Below are 23808 nucleotides of genomic sequence, written 5' to 3'. Positions count from 1 at the left end.
CCTCCACCTTATATTTCCGGACGTCTACACTACCCCCAACTGCCGGTGCTGTGGAATTCATCCGGCTACGCTTCCGCATATGCTATGGGAGTGCCCAGCACAGTACACGCAGACTAACACCACGACTCTCTCGTCGAGGATGCATGGGGCTCTGCGGAGCTCCGCCCTCGACGACCAAACCTGGGCGACCCAGCACGCCCGCGAGGCGGCGGCGAGGCAAGCCCTCGACGTCCCTTCGTGGGAGGCTTAGGCCCGGCCATCATAAAGTGCTCGTTCTACAATAAAAGTTTATTCCTCCTCCCTATGAGGAGGGTTAAGAGCTCCTTTGTTTCAAGCAAGACACTACCAGCGCAGCTCCAAAGTCCAGGTACATGGTGCAGCTTGCCCTTTGTCGCTTGATCTTACCTATACGTCGCTCCAAAGCATTCTCTAAGCCCCAAATGAGTAGTCCCAAACCCACCGCTTATACTTAGCAAATACGAGCCTAGCTTTCCATCATTTATCATTCGCAATGTAACTAAAGTTGCTACAGTCAGCATGGTTATTATTTTACTCAGTAACTTTTCTACATACTTCTTCTTCATAAATGATGTTTCCGAAATGAAATGCGCAGAAAAGGTACTACTCCATTCGGAAACACTGCCTACCCCTCTGAGTGCTTGCCATTATAGGCACCTAGATGCAGTGTTATAGCATATGTCAGAGGCCTTTTTTATGCTGTTGTTATTGTTGTTATCGTCATTGTCGTTCAAGCCCGGCTGGCCATCCCTGAGCTGCTTATTCAAAATAATGCAGAAAATACTAATGTATTGAAATCTGTCGAAGGACAATCTGAAATGTGTTCACCTGGCATACGTTTTCCACATACAACTATTTTTCTCACAGATAAGTTTCTTGAACCATGCCAGACAACCCCGCCCCAGCCCACTTCTAGTAGTTGTCTTTAACATTACATCTTGGTTATTATGCGCCCTCTAGGCGTGCGTTATTTTCAGCAGTGTTTCCATAAAACTAAAAGCAGCCTTCATTCTAAAACAAATGTGAATTTTCCGCATATGCGCAGTATGAAGGATGGGGGTTTCCACTGGCTATTTTAGAAATGCAGCTTGAGTCAGCAACACACGCAGCGATCACTCTCAGCATGCGAAGGAAGAAGAGCGTTGTTCAGCGTGCCAGCTACAAAGATGACGTATTGAAGCGCTTTGAGTACTATTTTTACCTACATTGTAAGCGTAGGCTCAGTGGTACAATTCTCTGCGGAAAGGAAAAGGAGAACAGCACGGTATGGGCGACCATCATAAGCCCCTGGTCTTGAACTCGACATACAAGTAACGCCTTCCATATTTTATGTAAGAGGGCCCCTCGATTCTACAAATAACGTGCGCATCCTGCTATTTATCTCTTATCGCTTTTTTTCCATCCATCCGAAGGCACTTTAAGTGTCAGTGAGATCAGATGCTCTACCAATGACAGCCGACAGCGGATCACGGGTGTATTACGGGGCAGTTGAGCCTCAGCAGAAGGCTGAGGTTGAGAAAACCACCGAGGACTCTGAGTCAGCCTGGAAACGCCACATTTGGATCGTGCCCCTCCTACACACGGAGATATGGATGTCGGCTCTGCTTGGTGTAATGCAGACGTTCTTTCCGATGCTTGTAAGTATATATCAGGTGGAAGCCATTTAACCCCATTAACATCTCTCTAGACCAAGTAAACGAGCAATGGGAAGAATTCAACCTCTAATGATGCGGCTGAGTCTTGCACCTAACAAAATTATGAAGCCAGAATTTTTTTAAACAAAAAAAATTAAGCGGATGAAGCTGATGCAATTCTCTTCCCAGTTACTTTCGCATTACGGCGTCATCTTGTACTTTTGAGGGCTGTGCGAATATTCGAAACTGTCAATTAAGCAGCTAATAGAATAGGATTCGTTATTCGGATTTACTATTCCTAAATGCCAATATTTTTCCGATTGCTTTTCGAATATTTCGTAACGTCACCTGCATCTATTTAACCATAAAGGTGGAGTAACATTACAGCAAATTTTCACCCCCACAGGCACAGTATAGACACAAAACATAAGAACTTGCGTTGTGGAGCAGGCTACTACGCTTAGGTAGCCATATTTTACAGGCTATACTGTGATCACTTGCACTCTCGAAAGAGTACTGTGCATGCGAATAAATTGCTTGCACTTAATGCTCCATTTGTGCTTTTATAACCTACTATAAAGCACTTTACAACACTTCGTAATGTACTATGTAATGACAGCGACTTGCTAACTTTAAGAATAGTAGGATGTGAACATCGCCTTTGGTTCACTGTGATAACGGCTGATCGAAAAATATTCGAGAACTATTTGACATTCGATTCGGTTCACTTCTGGCGCTAATCCAATCATATTCGATTCGGTCCAAAGGACCACTATTCGCATATCCCTAGAATTTATAATCAAACCAACTTCCTAAAATTAATTAACCTTCGTAAATATTGTCTTATTTAGCTTAAATGAGATAAGTTTAATAAGTCGTCACGATGAAAAGACAGTGCCCAAAAGTCACATGTTATCTCGCGACCGGACTAACCGTGCGGCCCAGCGTAGCACCGCCAAGGTATACTACGGCCTTGCTACTACCGCGCCCTCCTCAATAGCGCTGTAAATAAACTCGATCCTGTCTTACCTAACAGATTCACCAATGCTACGGCAGATTCGATTACGTTGGCGTGTTGGCCCCCACAAAACTCTTGGCAGCCAGTCTTTCAGCGTGACATTGTAAGTTGAAACAGCGCAGGCTCTCACTATACACCGATAATGGGACCGCAGTTGACATGTAGGACCGCATGATTACGAAAAAAAAAAACAACTGTCTATATTATTGACGAAGGCGTCAGAGTATCATAAGAGTCAGGTTAGTTCCTCTGCAGGCTGTCGGAGCGCACGTACTGTTGTCGCAGTGCAAAAGCCGGTCGCTGAGCGTATTTTTTTTTCCTTTCACTCACTTTCTAAAGACCGCGAAAACCGAATACAAATAATGGCTGCGCGAGAGGTAGAAGACGTAGAGCAGGTTTTCGGCCATGTTCTGAAATGTGTTCCTTATAGTAAGCAAAAAATTTCCGTATTTAAGAAAGTTCTTAATTATCGTTATCTAACCACCTGAATATGGATAATGCAGAAGATATTCTAATACGCGCACTGTTACTGTGAACAACCATGCATAAACTTTTCCTGCGTAGGAAGCATTTTAAGTTTTCAGAAGTCTGCCTAACGTTAAACAGGACAGGAAGAACGAAGCGAAAAATAAATTCAGCGCATCCCATGCATATGCGGATACTCCTTTCTTTCATTCCTACGCAAGTATTAAAGGAAGTTTTATGCAAGCTTATAGCCGTAATGACGCAGATATTTGTACAGTATATTCAACAGGCTACGCATGCATGCCCACCAAGAAGCACTGATGCACCGCTTCACTCTTCTGGGTGCAATGTCCACAGCGTTCTTCGGTGCGCATGGCCGTCAGGCGTTCTTCTCCCCCTTTACAGCCAACCCATGCACGCGTTCTGCGCCGCGCTTTGCAGCGTTGCAAGTACGTTCTTGGTCTGATGGACGCTTCTTCCGGGCGCATGTGTTTTTTTCCGCACTGAATGTGCTGTTGGTTTCATTTACTTATTGACGTGCTCTGATGTGTTGCAAGCGACCTCCACACACGGGTACTTCTGTTGTACCCTGCTTTTAGTTGCCCTGCTTGTAGTTGTCCCACGCCGCCAGAACCCGGAAACCGCGACAGCCTTGGGCGCCATTTATGGGGCCATACCGTCGCCTAAAGCCAAGTGCACGCCTAGTGCATAGTGTGTAGTTGGTGTAGCGTGGTGGTCGTGGAATAATGGATAAAGATCTTGTGTCCACTCGGTAACACCGAAGCCAGAAACCCCAAGGTAGCGGGAAAATGCAATAAATGCTTTACTTTAGAATAAAACTTGTTGGCCCGTAAATAATCCAGCCGATCACAAGTTGTCCTCATCGTCAGTCTGCCTCATATCCGCACAATCAAAAACCGCTCAGCGGTTTTTGCTCAGCTTACGCAGCGTACATATAGTTGACGCTGGGCGGTTTACGTCCTTAATCCTGCTGAATTTTGTAACTAAAGAGTAAAGCTTTTTCCGCCCTTAAGGGAGCTGATTTGTGACATATAGCAAACACCCTTGCCCTTTACGACTAAAATCCAATCGCTGATGTGAACAAATGAAGTTTCCTCCTTGGGGAGCGTTTTGTGGCAAGTAAACATAATGATAGGTGCCAGTACACATGAAAACTTTATAAAACATACATTTATAAACTGGGGGACACTTAATAGCTTCGTTTAAGAGTGGAACGCGATAGCATTCAGAGATTCTTTACTGCTCCTCACGCTTCCCGGTGACTGCAGCTTTCGCAGCAGTAATGTTTACCGGGAAAAGCTCGTAGCGAATGCTACGCACGAAAGCGATCTTTCTGAAAGAAACGCGGCCTCTTGCGTGGGCCGATCCCGCACAGCTGCGCCAGAAAAAAATTACTTACTTTTCAGGTTGCGGTTATTGTTTCGCACTTTTAATAGTTGAGTCTGAGAAGATTTAACATAAAAGGCATGTGCTGACGGTGTTTTGTTTCACGAAATTTGTTTGTTTGTGCGCAGTCATTTCTGGGCTGTCATTCCAAGGAATACCTTTGTCAAGAATGTAAGGCAAGGTATGAACAACTTTAATGATAGAATGGCGTTTCAACAAAATCCACAAATACCGCACGTCATATAGCAAGGCATGGCATATACATATACCTAAATATATGCGAAAATTTTCGTTCACGCACAACTACACCGACGCCGAGACCGACACCTGATTTTCTTAGACATGCGGCCCTCAACAATATCGCGTTAATAGTTATCGCCGTCAAACTCCCGTGTCAGATATGTCAATGCCCACGAAGTGGTAAGAATAAATGCTGTTTTCAACTATGGCTTCTGTCATCGCAGGTGTAGACGGAGCTAGCTGTTTACAGTAAACAATATGTTTACACCCTTAAGAGTAACGGTATTAACGTTGGGTCGAAACAGCGAAAAGAGTTTTGTTGTGTATGTTCCGAAAGCTTCTCTAATTTAACTGCACTTGGGTGCACTGGAGGCCCTCTGTCTAAAAGAGGTATAGAAGAAAAGACCTTAAGCTAGATATGCGCGAAACTTGACGAGCTCCGTTTCTGCAGTTCCAAACATGACAGCTTTCAGAAGTGAAATTCGACCCTGAGCACCAACACAGTTGCATGAGTGACTTGAACGTTGTAAAAACGTTGTAAAAGTATTCAATGTTCTGGTTTTCCAGCCAGTTGAATGAGTCATCACACATTCGAAGAAAAAAATAGGACTACTTTATTTCTGTACTAACGCAGTCAACCGTAGAAGCGGTGGCCCCTAAGCGCTATCGGAACAAGTAATTAAATTCTGAGTGCCAAAACAACGATATGATTATGAGTCGAGCCACAATGTCGGACTCCGGATGAATTTCGACCACCTGGGGTTACTTCAAGCACACCCAATGAACGGTAGACGGGCGTTATTTTTTCGGTCTTTTTTTTTTTGCATTTCGCCCCCATCTTAATGCGGCGGCCGCGGCCGGGCTTCCATTCCGTGCCCTCGCGCTTACCAGCGCAAGGCCAAATCCACTACGCCACCACGGCGCGTGTGTAGAGACAGCGCAAATGATCACAAATACGTTTGCAATTATATCGCATTGAAATGTGTATTACCCAGATGCAAGGCAGACCTAGGCCCGGAGGCCACTATTTCATATTTAGGATAAAGATGCTTTCCCCACCACACGACTTGAGGATAAGTACATTTAGGCACATCCCGACAAGAGAGGCACATGGGACAAACGCGGCATGGAACGGTTTGCACAGGCGTGGGTGGAACGCGACACAGCGGCACCACCGACCGCAGCGTCATGGAGATCTCGCGCGACAGCACGTGCGTCTCAGAATCACATCGCACTTGACATTCGGGCGACGAACGCGAACTGCAACTGGGCTACGCGAAAGCAAGCGCCCTTAGCGGTGCAGTACAAATATGTGGAAAGAGCTAAAGAAAAAGCTAGTTGGTTTAAAATGAAATATAAGTCAAGGAAACCAATTCTGTGTATAAAAGAATCCGTTTGGCGGTGTATAATTGTTGCAGTAAAGATATTTAGGTAGCGTGAACACATGACCGCCGCTTTGGCCTGTCGCTTTCAACGCAGTGTGTGCAAATTCAGGTGAAGCTCTTGGCGCCTTCAAGGTACTCGTGCAGGCTATACGTGCAATGCGACGAAAGCAGAATAAGCACTGTTCATTTCTGTTCTTCAACACGACAGGCAACGAAAAGAGACATACCGGCATGGAAGTGTGGACTGGTCTTTTCTACTTTCAAAGCGGCAATGTTCCTCGCTTCGGTCCTGGGAGACAGAATGGTACGACATCTTGCTTTCCTTTTTTTTTGTTGGGGGGGGGGGGAGGCATGACACTTCAGATAGCAAACAGTGATAAAAACTTGATACACTTGATACAGCCCATATAGATAATGGACTGTATCAGATATACATGATAATAGTGATACAATTTTACACTGTGAGTGAACCCAGTTTCTTATAGTATAGTTCTAAATTTCCAATTGTACTCGGAAACGCGCTACCGCATGACGTTCATTAAGTGGGACAGACGTCAATCAAAGTTAAAAACAATTTAAAACTATGTGATTTATTGATTGTGAGCTACCAACAAGGCCATCTGACTCCAAACCTATATGCAAATCATTGAATTATCCAGATTGTTGCATTGTTTTAAAGTACCTAGGTTATGCCATGTATTTTTTTTTCTCACAGCTTCAATGGACGTCTCCACAGACGTGCTATCTAATTGGACAGTCAGGAGCCTTCATTTTTTCCGTTTCAGAAGGGTAAGTCCTCCTTGTCTAATTAACAAGAGGCGTTGCCTTCTTCACTATACAAAAATTCGCTCCACGGATGGCCATACCGTTCCCGTGGTTTAGATTCGGGAGGACTACTAGTTCTGTAACTCTTTTGCAGTTTATTTGCTGTCCCCCTCTCCCTTCCCCATCTTTCATCCTTCCATCCCGCTCCCATGCGTAGGGTAGCAAACCGCTTAAGCTAAACTGGTTAACCTAGCTCCCTGCCTTTCCTTCTCGACTTTTTCCTTGGCTTGACTTGCAGTTTTCAACACACATGGGATAAATGTACGCAGATCTGTTTTTAACGGACAAACACGTAGTATTACATAGTTTCTCTCTGACTTTTTTTTTCTAGGTCAGAACTATACACATAAGCCACGACAGAGACCACACTGGGTGTCGCAGAGGCAACATTGAGTCTATTGGAGTCTTTTTACTTAAGCAAAAATATTATTTTGTTCGTGAGCATTATTGACACATATATATATATATATATATATATATATATATATATATATATATATATATATATTGTCCCACCACCTATTCAACGGCTACGGACAGAATTCAAATGTCAGACGTTGTACGCAGAAGCAGAATGACGTAACCGTGGAGACCCTATGAATGGTAATACTACTCCAGAGATATAGGGAAGTTTGTGACGTCACTTTCTATCCCCACCTCTCCTCGGGAAGTATCCCAGAAGACGTATTTGTAGTAGTGCGAACAGAATAGCATTCGTAGTGCCTGGAGGGAGCAGTTAGCTTTACTCACGATTGGTGCGTGTGCCAGCGCCTTTATGATAAAAATATGGTATTCAAGAATGTCCGCACTCGACTACAGCTCGGCATGAATGTAAAAGTTTAAAAAATTCATGCATGCAGCGTCAAATGCAGTGTTGCGGCGAATTAGACACCGGCTGTATATGGCGGTCTAGATCCAGCTGCAGATATCGACAGCCGTCCTCCTTCGTCCTATCTTGGCGTACGCGTATAAGATTGTTTTCGAGATTTGAACTACTGGATTACGAGTTGTTTTTGATCTTGTATATGACAAAAATATCCTTCTTTTTATGCCTTGTCTTGAGCTGTTATCTGTATTCACATGCGTTTCACAGTCGACCATGTGCGCTATTTGATCAACCCAGCAAATGCGCTCCTTCAGATGGTGGTGTACTCATGGTATCAATTACCACGAATAACGTTGTGTGTATATTTGCGCAGCTCTCTATACTGGTCGTCTGGAAGTCAGTCGCTGTTCTTGCTCTCGCTTACCACGGTCCTTCTGGGAGGCTTCACCGTCGGACTGTACTTCGTCAGCCTCTTCTCGGTAGTCACGCACAAGTTTAGCAAAAATCCTGGACTCATAATCGTAAGTCTTTAGCTCCCATTGACATGTTGCGGGCTGTGGTTTTTCTATTTTAGGCTGACTTGGAAAAAAAAAGTGACTATATGTGGCTGATTTATTTATGTCTATGCGTTATCGCTAGTTTTATTCGTGGATATGTTCTTGTGGAAATATCTCAAGAAAACAATGTAAAAGTAGCGCTAATGTAAGTTATTTATGAGACTACAGTCGAATAAAGCAATAATGCTAACGAATGCCGTTGTAAATAGAATAGCTGTAAACAACGACAGTATATAAGAGAAAGGTTTAGCTCGGGAGCTCTGGTCTATATACATGGCAACAAAGACATCATCTTTCTTCACATCTACTGCCCTATATTGATGCGTTTTGTTGTATTTAAAAGAAATAATTGAAATATAGCAACAGCAGGGTGTTAGTTTTCAATTTAGGCCATCGATATTTGAGAAAAAGATTAGAAAATTTCCAAATTTCAGCAAAGCCTCGCATCAAGTTTATAACTGTGTGACTCAGCAATAAAAATAATATATTTCTATAAACTACATCTATTAATGCATTATTATTCTAAATATCTCTCTACTTCGTTGGTAGGACTTTTTCAAAACCCCCGTAAACATTTTATTCATTTCAAGTAAACTGCAAATCTATATATGACGTTTATTCGTTTGAGCGCCTCTAAAAGGTCAGCTAATAGAAGTGCGATATCTGTTTTTGGCGTGAAGTTGCGAATTTGTAAACTTCGCTTCTTATTTTAACGCGATAGCGTTAAGGAGCTCGTGTCGCAGAAAAGCCGGTGTCGTCGGCGTCGGTGTCGGCGTCGGCGTCCGCGGCGTTGGCCGTGAGCGATAAATCACGGCAGGCACTTCATAAATAAAAAGCAACTTCCAAGATGGGCTGGGTGGGAATCGAACCAGGGTCTCCGGAGTGTGAGACGGAGACGTTACCACTGAGCCACGAGTTTTTCTTTTTCTTTATTGCCTTTTCACAAACGCCAACAAAAAGATCAAATACACGACATGTACATATTCTAAAAACACCAGCCACAGCTCGGCCAGTGTAAGGTGTTTAAAAGGGCTTCACAGAAGCCAATTGGTCAAGTACAGGAAGCCATTCCGGGGGTTCACATAGTGCTCTGAACAAGTCGCGTGTGTATATAATGCTCTCAACAAAATAGTGTCTTGCTGAGTGAGCCTGTATATGACAATGCCTGATGTCCATTCTCGTCTTCCATACGCTGTGCATGCAAAGCAGCATTAGCATATCACTCGGCGCTTCCCCTGTTTCTGCACGTGGAAGAAACCGGATTCCAAAAGGGCTTATCGGCAATTCTTTTTTAAGTGTTCTTTGTAGGACGTCCCACAGAAATAGGGCGTCATGACAGTCAATAAAAATATGCTCATATGATTCTGGCTTATTACAGATTAAGCAGTTTACCGACCAAGGTACAAAAAGACCTTTGCTTTGTAACCATGGCTTTACAGGGAGAGTGTCGGTATGTAATTGAAAAAAGAACGTTTTAGCAGAGGGTCTCACTGGCATTTTTTTAACGCGCTTTAGCACATCGCGCTCAGGACCTAGCCTGTAGGCAGCACGGTAAACCGGTAATGGTAAAAATACATCGAGAATATCAGAATACAGACGCTTTTTCGTGACATCACACAAGTATTCATATGAGAACCTTGCCTTGAGCAGGCGTACAGAAGCAACCACTTCACGCAAATAAGGACTGAGCGGTCCAGCTCCGAAAGAAACAGTTGACACGACAAAGTCAGATAGATAATCATGCAATCGTGCTTGGATCACAGTTCTCAAAAACACATCAGTTTGGTCCCGCACAAAGAAGAATCTGCTTACCAGCTGCTTGAAAAACAGGTGTGAGAGCCCTAGTCCACCATTTTTCACCTTGTGAAACAAATTGCACCGGCTTCTGCGCTCCCATTGCGATCCCCAGATAAAGGTCGCAAACACTCGGTGAATTTTTTGAACCGAAGTTCTTGCCATGGCCATCACTTGCAACACGTAGAACACTTTTGCAATTAAAAACATATTACAAACGGAAGCTCTTGCGAACATTGAAAAGTTATGGCCGCCCCATTTATCGGTAGCATTTTTGACGCGTTTATTTTCCTCAGACCAATATTCATCAGCATTGAGGTAGTTATTTAGCGGGACACCGAGGTACTATCCGGGGGAGACGGTCCAATTCATATTACAGTACACCTCGGGTGTGCTCTGCCAGTTGCCATGCCAAAATCCAAGGCATTTCGGCTTTTGTACCGCTTTGAAGCATCGAACTCGTGGCTCAGTGATCAGGTAGCGTGATCACTGAGCCACGAGTTCGATGCTTCAAAGCGGTACAAAAGCGCCTCTAGTGAACGCGGTGTTACCTTAGAAACGAGCTGTTTCTAAGGCTCAGGCGTGCGTCGCTTGCTGAGGCGCACATTTCGTTGTCGCGCCGAACGCTGCGTTGCTCGACGCTCACCGCGTCCGATGCGGGGCGCGTAGTCGCTGTGCCGTAGCCCAATACCCCTTGGTGGGTCGACGGGAACGCTGTCGCGTTCCACTCTTGAAGGCGAAGCTTAAGCGTCCTCCAATTTTAACGCGATAGCGTTAAGGAGCTCGTGTCGCAGAAAAGCCGGTGTCGTCGGCGTCGGCGTCGGTGTCGGCGTCGGCGTCCGCGGCGTTGGCCGTGAGCGATAAATCACGGCAGGCACTTCATAAATAAAAAGCAACTTCCAAGATGGGCTGGGTGGGAATCGAACCAGGGTCTCCGGAGTGTGAGACGGAGACGTTACCACTGAGCCACGAGTTCGATGCTTCTAAGCGGTACAAAAGCGCCTCTAGTGAACGCGGTGTTACCTTAGAAGGCTCAGGCGTGCCTCGCTTGCTGAGGCGCGCATTTCGTTGTCGCGCCGAACGCTGCGTTGCTTGACGCTCACCGCGTCCGATGCGGGGCGCGTTGTCGCTGCGCCGTAGCCCAATACCCCTTGGCGGGTCGACGGGAACGCTGTCGCGTTCCACTCTTGAAGGCGAAGCTTAAGCGTCCTCCAATTTTTTTTTAAGCTGACCAATTTCCCGCAATTTTTGGTGCGAAGTTCGACATTATAAATTAAAATTCAGCTTCCTAGAGATGCTGGAACTTTCTCTCTCAACTAATACAAAATTTCATTCAAATGCGTTCAGCAGTTGTCTCCCAAAATCATTTATGCGTTTCACATGTATTTGCATAGGAAACTCGGAGTTTGCCCTGAGCTAAAGCTTCCTCTGAAAGCTGACGTCGGGTTCAGTATTCTTTATTAGTCAAGGCAACGGAAGGCGGTAGTTAATGTTACTCCCAATGAAGGCGTGATCAATTATCCTAGTCAGACTTCGACGGTTAAAGGAGCCAACTAACGATATGCTTGTCATTCACAGTGCAGTGGTGTTTAATGTTATCATGACAGCAAACATGTAACCGCTGTTGGATAAAAACTTCGCAGGCCACGTTAGAAATTTCTTGGGGAACAGGCAACATAATTGGTTCCGCCCTTGGAGGAAAGATGATTGACGTAAGTGTTATTACTTCGGAGCGGAAGGTTGTTGTTTATATCCATCTTGCCTCGTTTTTTTATATATTTTGATGACTGATAGCGCTAGCACATACCAAAACGCAAGAGGAGTAACAAAATATATTTAGAAACCCTTATCAAAATGTAAATTTGAGGGTACCGGCTGAAATGATTACAAGAACTCGTTACAGGTCTTGATCGAAACGGAGTACTACATTAGTGACAATTGGTCGTGTGGCATAATCTAATGTGCAATGTAATGATGATCATATTGTAAATATCAACACGATAATATGTCACTCAAGTTCTTATTATTTTAGATTATATTTGTGAACTTGAGGTGAAAATAGCTGCCAGCGGCCGCTCGTTGGCCAGAGAAACCAAGGGAAAATGAAAGAGCAGAAATGTCGCTAAAGTACATCGGCAACAAAGTTGAGTTAGTGCACCGATAGGATACTCATTAAGCATGAAGAAAATATCATCGCAAATAGCGGATTGATTATTCTTCGTTGTCCTTTCTTTCGTGTTACATCTTTAGATCTGGGCTTACCCACTGCCATTTTTCGTCATGTCAGCGATCCTTATGCTTTCTTTCCCCTGGAATACAAAGCTTGCATCAAAAATTAACCGCAGTAAGTATGCTTATGCCCGTTATCTTAACAATCTAGACCAAGTACGCAATACACCCTGCAAAGTAAAGCACATGTCTCTGAGTTAAGCGTAGCCGAGCGCGTTACTTGGTAGAAAACAAAGAGGGACGTGTGCCCGTGCGCATCCGTGGCACTGGCACGCTCACGACTGTAACTTGCGCTACAGGTGCACGAACTTTCACAAGGCCTAGCGACAGAGCAGTTTCTATCCAAGCAATACGTCCTGTTTACATTTCGCGCGCGGTATTCGGTGTGATAGTATTTCTCTCTCTCTCTCCCTCTCTCTCTCTTTGTATGTGTGTGCGTGTGTGCGCGCGCGTGTGTGTGCGCGTGCGTTTGTGCGTTTGTGTTTAAAAGCTTTTTCTGCCTCGTTTTGCTTTGTCCTTTAGCGCCACCTCCAATCAACGAAAAGGTAGAAGCTGCGAAACCGAACTACTCGAATCTAATGCGCGACCCGCTGTACTTGGCTCACATGGCTGCGCTCACAACGGTGTGGGTTGTCTCAGCCTTTAATGAGCCGACATTGCAGCCGAGCCTCGAAGAGGTGAGCGAACGTTCTGCACCTGACATCTCGGATGACCACTTCGCCGTTCAACATAAACGGCACTCGTGTTGTAAAGTGCAATGATAATGAGATTTTAAGATGTGTCTCGCGTTTGTTGTTGATGCCTAGTCTTTTTTTTTTCTTTCGTTTTGTGTGCATTAGTGTTTGCGCGTGCTAAAGTGTGTTTCTATCATCATTATATTTCATGTTTATTTGATTCGTTTTATAGCTAATTATATTTATGTAAGTAAAATGGAGCAGCCAAAAGAACACTGACAATTTATTTATAATGCAGACAACATAAGGGGGGGGGGGAGCAGAAAATATGTAGTTGAAGAGAAGGTAAAATTGTGTGGCCACGGGCATCACGATTGCCTCACTGCACCTGAACTATAACGTGGCCAAAAAACGATAAGCAGTATGAGTAGGTAAGTGGCCAGGGATGGGGTAATTAGGAATTAAAAGAAAGAAAGGAGCTTGGAATGTAGACAGGAATAAAGAAAGAGACAGTTACGGGACCTGGTGGTCGTGCTTCGTTGGTGGGCATTCTGTGCTGTCGCGCAGTCGGGCACAGTATAACGTGAGGCGCAAAGTGGTCCCGCGGTGACACCTAAGAATTCCGCTAGACTTTTATGCGCCGGAGCCCGGGGTCTGGCGATGCCTGTGAGGAGAAACGAGCTGCAATTTGGTGAGCCGCAAGTCCCAAATTGGAATAAAGTCGTCAGGACTTTTCAGTGCAGGCTGTATGAGCAGCGGAGCAGCAGATTATCCAGTCTCTCCCCTTCGCTGCACTCCAAACCAATCTCTTCAGTAAATCTTCCAATCTCTCCAGTAAAACCCCATTTTACTCTACCTACTCTCTGTATCGTAACATAACCAACAATCTCCGTTGGCGTTCTTTGATTACTCTTCCTATGACTGGTGCAAGCAGGCGGTGAGCCTATAAGACGAACTTCAATCGCAAATTCTTGATTGGATGGACTTGGCTACAAAATATGTATGTATGTACAAGTTGACCGCAATAGCGGCAACACTGACGGCGCAATAAATTGTAAGTCGATCAAATAAATCCGTGAATAATCGATCCCTATATGGCATAATCGTGAGCTTTGAAACAGGCGGTGTTTATGGCGACAATTAGAGGTCGCGCTACATGCATCTGTAGGTGTGATAATTGCTGGGCTATCGCGCAAGGTTACAACATCCGTTGCCTAGCAGTGATTTCACACGGCTTGTGCGTCTAGTAGGGAAGAGTGTGTTTTACAACTATGTAGATTACATGTAGAAGCAAACAAAAATAAGAGCACCACAACCTAGGTAAACATGGTATTATTCAGTCTGCATCTGTTTTGTGGTCATGTTTTACGTAGCAATAATCAGCTGTCTATGCATTATGAAAACAGAACAGACAAACTGCTAAATAATGGAAAATCAGCCACATTGAATTGCCTTTCTATAACGTGCATTATCTTGTTTATATTCCGTCCAAGAACTGTCATTCTATGAATGCATTACCAGCGACGCGCTCAAATGTAAGCTTTAGCCATCTCCATGTATGCTTGAAACTGCACTTATGGATCAAAGTTATCTACTCATAGAACTGCAGCGTATCAATTGAAGTATCCGCATCAACAATACGTTTACATGCAATCAACGTGCCACATTACCATATCATAATGGTCGCCTCGGTATTTCTCATGCTAATTCCTTATAGCAACATCCATTATTCAGCTTGCAATATAGGAATCTATGAACACTTGTGCCCTCTTTGTCATATTTCTCTATTTACCTTTCTTTTCCAGTTTCAAACAAGTGTGACTGTTCGAGGAACAGTGTTTGCAGTTCAATTCGCGAGTTATGTCTTTGGCTGTGCACTCGCTGCTACTTTCTGCCACTTACAGGTAAATAACTTCAGTATTCTAAGTCTTAGATCAACGAATAAAATATCTTGTCACGGTCGACAGCGATCCAATGGTGAATAAATAATATACGTAGAATATATATTCATGGCAATGAACCATGTTCATACTCAAGAATAAAAGTTAACTCAAAAAGTTAACTGGTTAACGTATGTCATTTTTTTTATGCATGGCAGTCGCTGCACATACGAAACCACGTATATCAACGAGAATCAGCTGTTATCATAACAGAGCTGGCTCAGAAATGCTACCGGCAGCCCACATAGGGTCCGCAAACGTGCAACACATGAAGGCGAGCAATAGGACCTAGAAGACGCAGCACCGTTAAAGAACGAAGTGTTTTAGTCGCCTGCCTGCAGCTCCTAAATGCCTTATTTTTGTCCTATATTTTGTCCCGATGAGGGACTTCAATCATTTGTTTGTCAGTGAGAATATTGTTTAGAGCTGACAAGCTACGTGAATCCTGATGAACGTTTCAGAAAAGATATCTTCGGAAAAGGAATTTATTAATGCATCTTGACGGTTACCTCTTGCGTTTTCTCTGTGTTGTTTCGTTTTCCTACATTTAGGTTATGGCATTATATGCCTTCCTCGGACACCTGCTTACGTTGACTGGATATTTCATCATAGGACCGGTAGTACTAATACAGCTGGAACGGTATGGCTTTCTTTGACTCACTGAACCTTTTTTTCTGCTAGTCGTACGTGTTTAACTGACAAGCGCCTTATCACACCGAATAGTGTGTTTTTGAGTGTTTTCTTTTTTTTGCCCGAAGCTCTTAAATAAATAATGAGCACTGAGTTTGGAAAGGTGACTAATAGCTGCCGACGATAAATACGTCCTAATTTAATTCTCCATTTTTACTAAACAAATGATTAAACAAACTTTAAAGGCGGCATAAGTGGTAGAAAAGGTCAAAAGTTTCAATCATCAGAAAGGTTGCAAGCATGTGTGTGCTTCAAACGTTATGAAAGAAATATGAGCGCTTACTTCAAAAATGATAATCGGGGCAGGCGCTGCCCGGGGATGATTCCACCAAGTCGCGAACGTTATGATTAAATACCCTCCGTAGAGGGCCTATACCGCTATTGTGAAATAAATAAACAATAAATTACCACAAACTGATAACAATACACTCCGTAACACTCTGGGTGCAGTCTTAACCCCGCTTTTGGCATACTTATGTGCGTAACTGAAATGTGTGCAAGTTTTAATGCAAGCTCCTTTACTGATATTCGAGAGAAAGCTTCCAACAACTTGCTCATAACATCTCATTGAACGGTATCGCATTCAAAACCTGCAACAGTGCGACGAAACCAAGCACAAATGAGAAAGAATGGCACAACTTGAGGCATGTTAACTGAATATTATTTCAAAGAACAGTGGCCTATTATACGAGTAGTTTCCTTTTAAGATCGCCGAAACACACCAAGCATGCGGACAAGGTCCCACGGAGGTACAAGGGAACGAACAGGCTAACGCGTTAGCTTGAGGGTGTACCAACCGAGCGACGGCGTCCTCTTCTAACCCTAACCACTCGCACTATCCCTCTCAAAATTCCATAAATTTAAATGCCAAGAACATCCTTGCTCACCAGCGCGAAGTCCGCACAAAATACCCGCCGCCTCACGCACAACTTAGCGGGATAGAGGCCACCGATTAACGCTAAATAGCGACTGTGGTATTCCCCCATCTAAAATTGCTAAACGCCATGTATCCCACTATATGGCCAACTGCCCTTGGTGCGGTGGCATACTCACCCTAATACATGTAACCTGAGAATGCACTAAGCACCCACATAGGCCAAACAACACTGCCACAGTGGAGCAGTGGGAGGCACAACTCGCCCGTTCCGATTTGGCAGGACAAAAGTCCATAATTAGCCAGGTCACGGAGGCGGCAGAGGCCAGCTGGAGGGCTCCGCCCACCCCTCCTTAAAATTTCTTCCTGACAAAGTTTATATATATATATATATATATATATATATATATATATATATATATATATATATATATATATATATATATATATATTACCTCGATTATATACATTACCAGTTATACCTCGAAATATAGTTCTGGAGTTTGACGTTTGACGTGCCAAAACCACGATGTCATTATGAGGCACGCTACAGTGATTAACTCCGGACTGGCTTTCGCCACCTGGGGTTCTTTATCGTGCTCCCAATGCTCGAACGCGTTTGCATTCTACCCCTGTTGTAAAGCGGCCGCCGGAGCCGGGAACAAGCCCGCGACCCAGCAGCGCAACGCCATAGCCATTCAGCTGCCGCGACGGGGACACTTTCCGCATCGGGCAACGCAAAAGTCGCATAGACGAAACTTCTCTAATCTCTCTTACGTAAGAGCGCTTTCTTACTAACAGGTGTCTGGGCGCCCGCCAATGATTATAGCGATCGATACTGTCACAATATGATTGCCATGGAGATGGCCATTCTTAACCGGTGCTTAAGTATGGGAAGTGTTGCGAATGCGGTAGCTGGTCTTTTCAAGCATTGGAATTGGTAAAAGTTTCTTTTCACAATGGCTATTGACAGCAAACTAATTTCCATACCTGCAGTCCATGCATTTCCTATGCTGTTTTGCTAACTTACTGAAATATTAAAACACTGTCCTGTTTCTCCTATATAAAAGTTTCCTTGGCTGATGTTTCCTATGAAGACCTTACGGTGAAAAGGCCATGATTTTTTTTTCTGTTAGAACCTTGCACGCGCCAATCTTTTCGAAAACTTTGCTCGCTCGTGCTATCTTTCTTATAGAAAACTCACAATTTCCTTTTTACATAGGAACTTAGGACTTGTTTATGCGTCACAAGTGTTGCTAGGAGTGGGAATGGCATCGTTATTTGTGTGTGCATACCACCAAGCACTTCAACGAGCCACGTACGTCTTTTAATGTTCAGTTACTAGATTATAATTGAAAATCGTGCCATATATAGTGACCAGCATTTCAACAAAGATATACCTTTCTTCCTTTTAGAAAATAAGACAAGAAATAAACGTATTATAGAAGTATACAAAAACTCGAACGCACAATATCTAGTAACTTCTATAAAACAAAGCGAGAGCAAAAACAACAACTCATTCGGGACAGGACACACAAAATTCGGAACCAACAACTTGAAGTAAAGATAAACAGTGCTGAGAGAATCGATTATGACTACCTGTAGTAGTATTCTTCCATAAGCGTTGCCAACTTTGCTGTCAGTATGACATGATCATATTCAGGTGTTGCAGCTTACACAAACGCTGCATTGGGATTTTAAATTCCATGGTACGTGTCTTAATGAGATGCAACATACACAAAATATACTGCACCTTTCACATCCTTTCATGAAATGTTAAGCATTTACGAAAATAACTTTATTCTATATTCTACATGTATAAACCTTGAAACATAATGCGACCACTAATCTCTTCGAGTGCCTCCTAATTAAATTACCAAAGAATATTTTGTGGGTCTGCGACGTCCTATCTGAACTGTAACATTAAAAAACCGTTTCTCTAACGTTTTCAGGGAATTGGACTACCCGGATGACATTACTACCCATGGATTTGTGTCAAGCACTGTATTCACATTCATGGTTTCCGGGTGAGGAAACATTTTCTCCCATAAAAGAATTATTATGCTTATTTGTATTCAAATAAAAATGCCGTTTCTCATACAAACGTAACGCTCATAAAAGAACTGCTTCGACCAAACTTCCAACACGCGTATTTCTTCAAAATAAAAAGTATGCTAGCTTTTCTAATCAAAATGCGAATCACATAAGCCCTGTGCTTTGTCTGACCATCGCCGCGTCAGCTTCAGTTGATTCTCGTAATTTTTTAGCTTAGTTAAGGTATCAAACATTTGCCGGCGAACTGTAATTTCTTTCGTAGCCTTCAAACTAAACTACTTCCAATTATTTCTCATAAAGAAGACGACTATCACTTTCAACAGCATATAATAAAAGCACTGTCTAAAGACATCGTAACTCTTACCAAAAGTCTACTTGAACATGCGTGAGTACGTCACTAACATAAACATATCAGTCCCATTTCGAGTGAGCTCTTCAACGCGCGATGCACTTTCACCACTTACTGCAATGCAATTTCGCGTCTATCCGCAGCTCCATCATCACAGATCCCATAGCTGGGAAGCTAATGGACGCCTACGGCTACAGGAAGGCCACGACTTTCATGTTTTTCCTGCTGCTCACGTTGGTAAGCCACGTATTTCATATGGATGGTATAAATGCAAACGCCCATTCTAAAGTATATTAAGAAGAAAAAAAATATACTTGTCCAACACACAAGCGGAAATTTATGTGAAGCGAAGGTTTAGTGAAGCTGTTAATCTTATATTGATACGTACAATATTGTTTAGCTTCATCCTATGCAAAGTGTAACTTGATGCAGCGTTTGTTTTTCATTCATCACAAAGGTAACAGCTTTATTCTCATACAATTTTTATGTTTATTCACTACACAGCTCACAAACTAGTCGGAATGCAAACACTAAATCAGGCGCATGCACAGTGCGAGAGGCCTGCGAAGCGACTTCATGAGAATGAACGCGATGGCATATACGTGTGCACAAAGTGCAACACTACCGCCAAATTTAAGCATTTTAAACCTGTTGTCACAGTGGCACATACCCACCCTCGACAATTAGCCCATGCAGAATAGTTAACCATGTGCACGTGCTGTGCACTAGGGTGCACCAACTTCGGCGAAATCTGGAGCAAGTTTAGCGCTGTCCAGAAGCTCTTGTTCATAGCGTCAGCTTCAGTGGACAATACACGTTTTCTATAGCTGCCCTAGAAGGTGGCACCAACCAACCCAACCCAACCCAACCCAACCCAACCCAACCCAACCCAACCCAACCCAACCCTGCTTCAAAGTTAGTGTACTGTGGTTCCTGCAGATAAGTCACACGCATGCCCTCACGTCGATTTATAAATCTCCTGACATTGTGGTTTGGTACATATAATTGCCTACACGGGATAGGAGGAGCCTTCGGAGGCAAGTCCTTTAAATATTGTGGCCAAAGCGAAGAACAAGTTCTTTTTGCACAAAACGTTTTCTAAAATGTCCACTTAAATGGACTCCATGCATGACAGGAAAAACAAAACGTGCGTGGTACCATTTTTTGCGCAGCGTGGTCCTGGCTCCTCTCTCTTTCAGTTGGATTGTTCTTGTTATTTGTCTCATATTTTCATGTATTGACTGTTTGTGCATTATATTATCCGACGACCTATTCGGCATAAACAGTTGAATGAGTTACCCGCAGCTCCTGCTGATGAAAAACAATGGCCTAGGCAAGTTTAATTGCCGCCGCGTGCGTTATTGCAACATCAAAACAATTTATGTTAAAAATAATGTGCAACACAAATATGTAAAACATTGGTCGGCAAGTGAAAAGCACCATATAATTGTGTGAAATTCAAGGTATCACAGGCGTAGCTCGGGGGGCAGGGGGACACAGGGCACGTGCACCCCTCTCCTCTCCACCTCCGAATTTCTGCGAATCAGAATATCTCGTATAAAGGACGTGTGACAACGCTCGCTTGCCACCCACCCTCTCCATAGTCAAGTGGGTACTCCCCTGCCTCAAAAATCACTGCAATGCGTATTTGCACTTTACCGGCGAAAGTTATACCCGTGTCACACGGGCATTTGGAAGGCCTTCCAACCGACAGTCAGTTGGCTCAAAGGTCAAGTTCGAGCTGCTTCACGGGCGGTTTCGAAGGACACCGAGTCAATAGTCTATCGAGTCAACGGAGCACCCTACAACTCTATCGAAATCTCAATAGCCTTTGAGCAACGGAAGCTAAAACAGCGCGAACATGCCCTCTCGTTCACAGTGTGCTCGTACTCACGGTTAGAAAGAACAAATCAAACCAACATGCTCTAAAAATGCTATATATGAGTGTTATTAATTATTCAATAAAGTATTTTTGCCGCTTGATATGTGCGAATAGCACATACTCTCGACAACAGTGGCACAGTCTCCAGTCTTCTCACCAAGCAATGGCACAGTCTCCTCAAACCACCTCATCCCGCCAGAGACCGACCATCTATCTCTGTTCACGCTTCCTTCGGTCACCGAATCTATTGTCATCATGAAATTGTTGACGATCAGCAGCTCTTCCTCAATGGCATCGGCTTCCGCTTTCGCCGCCTCAATGTCGAGATCAAACTGCATGATCGCACCCATATAGAATATCATATCAGCCTTGTCATCTTGAGCCTCTGTCTCTCCGTCACCCTGCAGAGCAAGAGTGCAGTCACAGCGCACTTTGAAGCTTGAAACATGTAAACACACACGGCAGCCGCATCGAGCGGCGCAAACGTTGCCACAGTTTCGCTACTCAACAACTTAAAAACTAAACGTATATGTATGGCAATGTATAAAAAATTTTTTAAGTGTATAAACAAACATAAAATAAATTATAGTGTTTAGTGGTTTTAATGTTGTTTAACTTTTCGTGACATGAAAACGAAAATAAACATCCGCAGCGCCACACAATTTTGCGAGAAACGCCTGAACCACTCAGCGGCCTTTCAAAAGTGCCACGTAGCAGCGCGACAACTCCTTTGAGTTGATAGAGTTGTGGCGTTTCGAAGGCCGTCGACTGGAAGGCCTTCCAGATCTGCCCTCCAAAAGGCTTTCTTTTTACAGCGAAGCTCTTTACCTCTACCTACCGGCGATTTTTTCGTGGCGCTCCATAGAAAACTCGGCTTTCTAGAAAACGACGATTTAGCGCAAAAGACACATGTAGCGCACGCGCACGCGGGCGGCATGGTGTCACCGTGCGTGATGGATCGCGGCGGGAGTGCGGTGTCCCGATCGTGGTCTTCTCGCTCGGCATGAATGTGCCGAACCGGCACTCCTTCCTGTTTTTCTTGTAGTACGTGTGCTGGTGAATCTGCAAGGATTCTCTACTCGAAGGTAAACTGCCTCTCCTCTCCAAGACTCGCGAATACTCGTACCCTCCGATTCCGCCGCATCTGCCCCCGCTGAACATTGTGGAAGAATGGCTGGTTGCACCGCGGATCCGGTTCATGTCGATCAGAGTATCACGGCATTTCACGGCGTACTCATTTAATTCGTTAGACTAGAATAGGTTAAGCGGACGGTAACAGCTTCGCTGGCAATCCACCTTCGCAGAGTGGATTGAGCTTTCAATATTTTTTTTCGTTTTCCATAACTCACAGTCACCTGGGTTAGAGCCCTTTCACTGGTATTTACATTCGGCTATATGTCCGCTGAATGCAAATGCCAGTGAAAGGGCTATAACCTTTCCATTGAGATGTGGGGCAGACAGACAAAGTAGTGCCAGTAAGAGCACCTCTGCTGTGCGTAAATCATAAATAATAATAATAAACTAAATAAGTAAAAAGTCATGATAAATTGCTGCATACAACTATAAAGTCGGCTCACAGGTATATCTCAAGCACATCGACTTGCTAGTGGAACAGCGTATTATATCCAACAGATTGCTTAATTTACGTGATTTTCTTCGATTTTGTATATCTAAGCTTGGTTGCATGAAGAAAAATTACATATGCAAACTGTGACTACCTTTACTTTTCCATCAATGTGCGCCCAGAAAAGGAAAAAAAAAAGCAAGTGTCTGGGGTTCAACGTGGCTTGCCCCTATAATTATAGGAGCGAAAGCTCTGTTAAGCTCGTTTGGACACGGTTTTGCTTCCTTGAATGTTTGACTGCACATCAGAGGCTTCATCATTATCTTACTGTGACTTGACTAAGGTAAAAACTGATTTATGGACTGTAAGTAGTTGCCGTTAGAATTTGGGTTACTGTAATGTTCAGACTCGGCCCAGCGCCTGCAGCGAAGAGTTGACGCGCTAGCACCGGCGCGTGCTTCGTCCGTGGCGAGACTGAGCCAACTGAGCGACCAAGTGCCGGCAAAGCAGCCCTCGCCTAGTCACGTCGTGCATAGCTGCGACTCTTCTCCTCAGCGGATCACGTGACGTGATATCACACCTTCACCCAGGCGCCGACGGCTGAAGGTCAAACGCGCGCCGAGATTGACCTTGGCAGTTGTACCTCGGGGTGTAGAGCTTTCGCTCTAACATTTTCTCTGCGCTGTCAAATGTTCATATATATATATATATATATATATATATGTGTGTGTGTGTGTGTGTGTGTGTGTGTGTGTGTGTGTGTGTGTACGAGCATATTTATCGAGATACTGACCGACCCAGCAGACAGTTGCGGCGAAACCAGGAGTTTATGCAAAGAAGGCTTTGCTTTAAATGTGAACTGCTCAAAGCAGAATGACGTCACGGTAAGTCATTTTTTCCTTTCCATTTTTCTTACAGACTCCTGTGACATTCGGCGTGTGGATCTCCTCAATGAAGTCGCGTTATGAAAGAAGAAAAGTAAGCAAGCAGTGACGAAATATTTGCATTTTGCAGCTCGTCTTAGAGTATTAAATAAAGGAAGGGGACAAGGCGGCAAACCGACAAAGAAGGTGGCAGTAACTTTCGCCTTCTTTCGTATGACGTTTCGGCACACGAGCTTTACGCGTTCAAAAACCTTATTGCATGCGATCTGACGAACGCATGTGACAATGGACGTCTTTCGAGATCTTCTATATTTGTACACTGGAGAGAGAGAAGGAAAGGCAGGGTGGTTAACCAAACGCACGTCCGGTTTGCTACCCTGCACTGGGGGAAGGGGATGTCGGCTTGAAAAGAGGGGAAAATGGATTAGCTTGTATCTTAATTCGTTGGCACATGGCCGCCATCCTAAAAATGTGGGTAATTTCTGCCATGTATTAAGT

General features: G+C 44.0%; 1 protein-coding gene across 3 annotated transcripts; it reads left to right on the top strand.

The window, feature by feature from the left end:
* Nucleotides 1-1204: 1204 nt before the first annotated feature.
* Nucleotides 1205-23483, top strand: LOC142584460 (MFS-type transporter SLC18B1-like). Of its 3 annotated transcripts, XM_075694603.1 has the most exons (14): nucleotides 1206-1349; nucleotides 1431-1655; nucleotides 6376-6471; nucleotides 6883-6956; nucleotides 8192-8339; nucleotides 11813-11881; nucleotides 12420-12513; nucleotides 12921-13075; nucleotides 14878-14976; nucleotides 15564-15652; nucleotides 17799-17894; nucleotides 18529-18603; nucleotides 19124-19217; nucleotides 23345-23483. In XM_075694603.1, exons 2-14 carry the CDS (start codon nucleotides 1467-1469, stop codon nucleotides 23417-23419), a joined length of 1353 nt encoding a protein of 450 aa, XP_075550718.1. In that variant the 5' UTR covers nucleotides 1206-1349; nucleotides 1431-1466; the 3' UTR covers nucleotides 23420-23483. The 3 variants fall into 3 exon arrangements, with proteins under 3 accessions (XP_075550720.1, XP_075550718.1, XP_075550719.1); XM_075694605.1 differs by lacking the exon at nucleotides 17799-17894 and having other exon boundaries at nucleotides 1205-1655; XM_075694604.1 differs by lacking the exon at nucleotides 11813-11881 and having other exon boundaries at nucleotides 1206-1655.
* The last annotated feature ends 325 nt before the right edge of the window (nucleotides 23484-23808 follow it).

Source organism: Dermacentor variabilis, chromosome 6, assembly GCF_050947875.1.
Source record: "Dermacentor variabilis isolate Ectoservices chromosome 6, ASM5094787v1, whole genome shotgun sequence".
NCBI lineage: Eukaryota > Metazoa > Arthropoda > Arachnida > Ixodida > Ixodidae > Dermacentor > Dermacentor variabilis.
The sequence above is the reverse complement of the archived record's forward strand: the minus strand, read 5'-3'. Positions and strand labels throughout refer to the sequence as shown.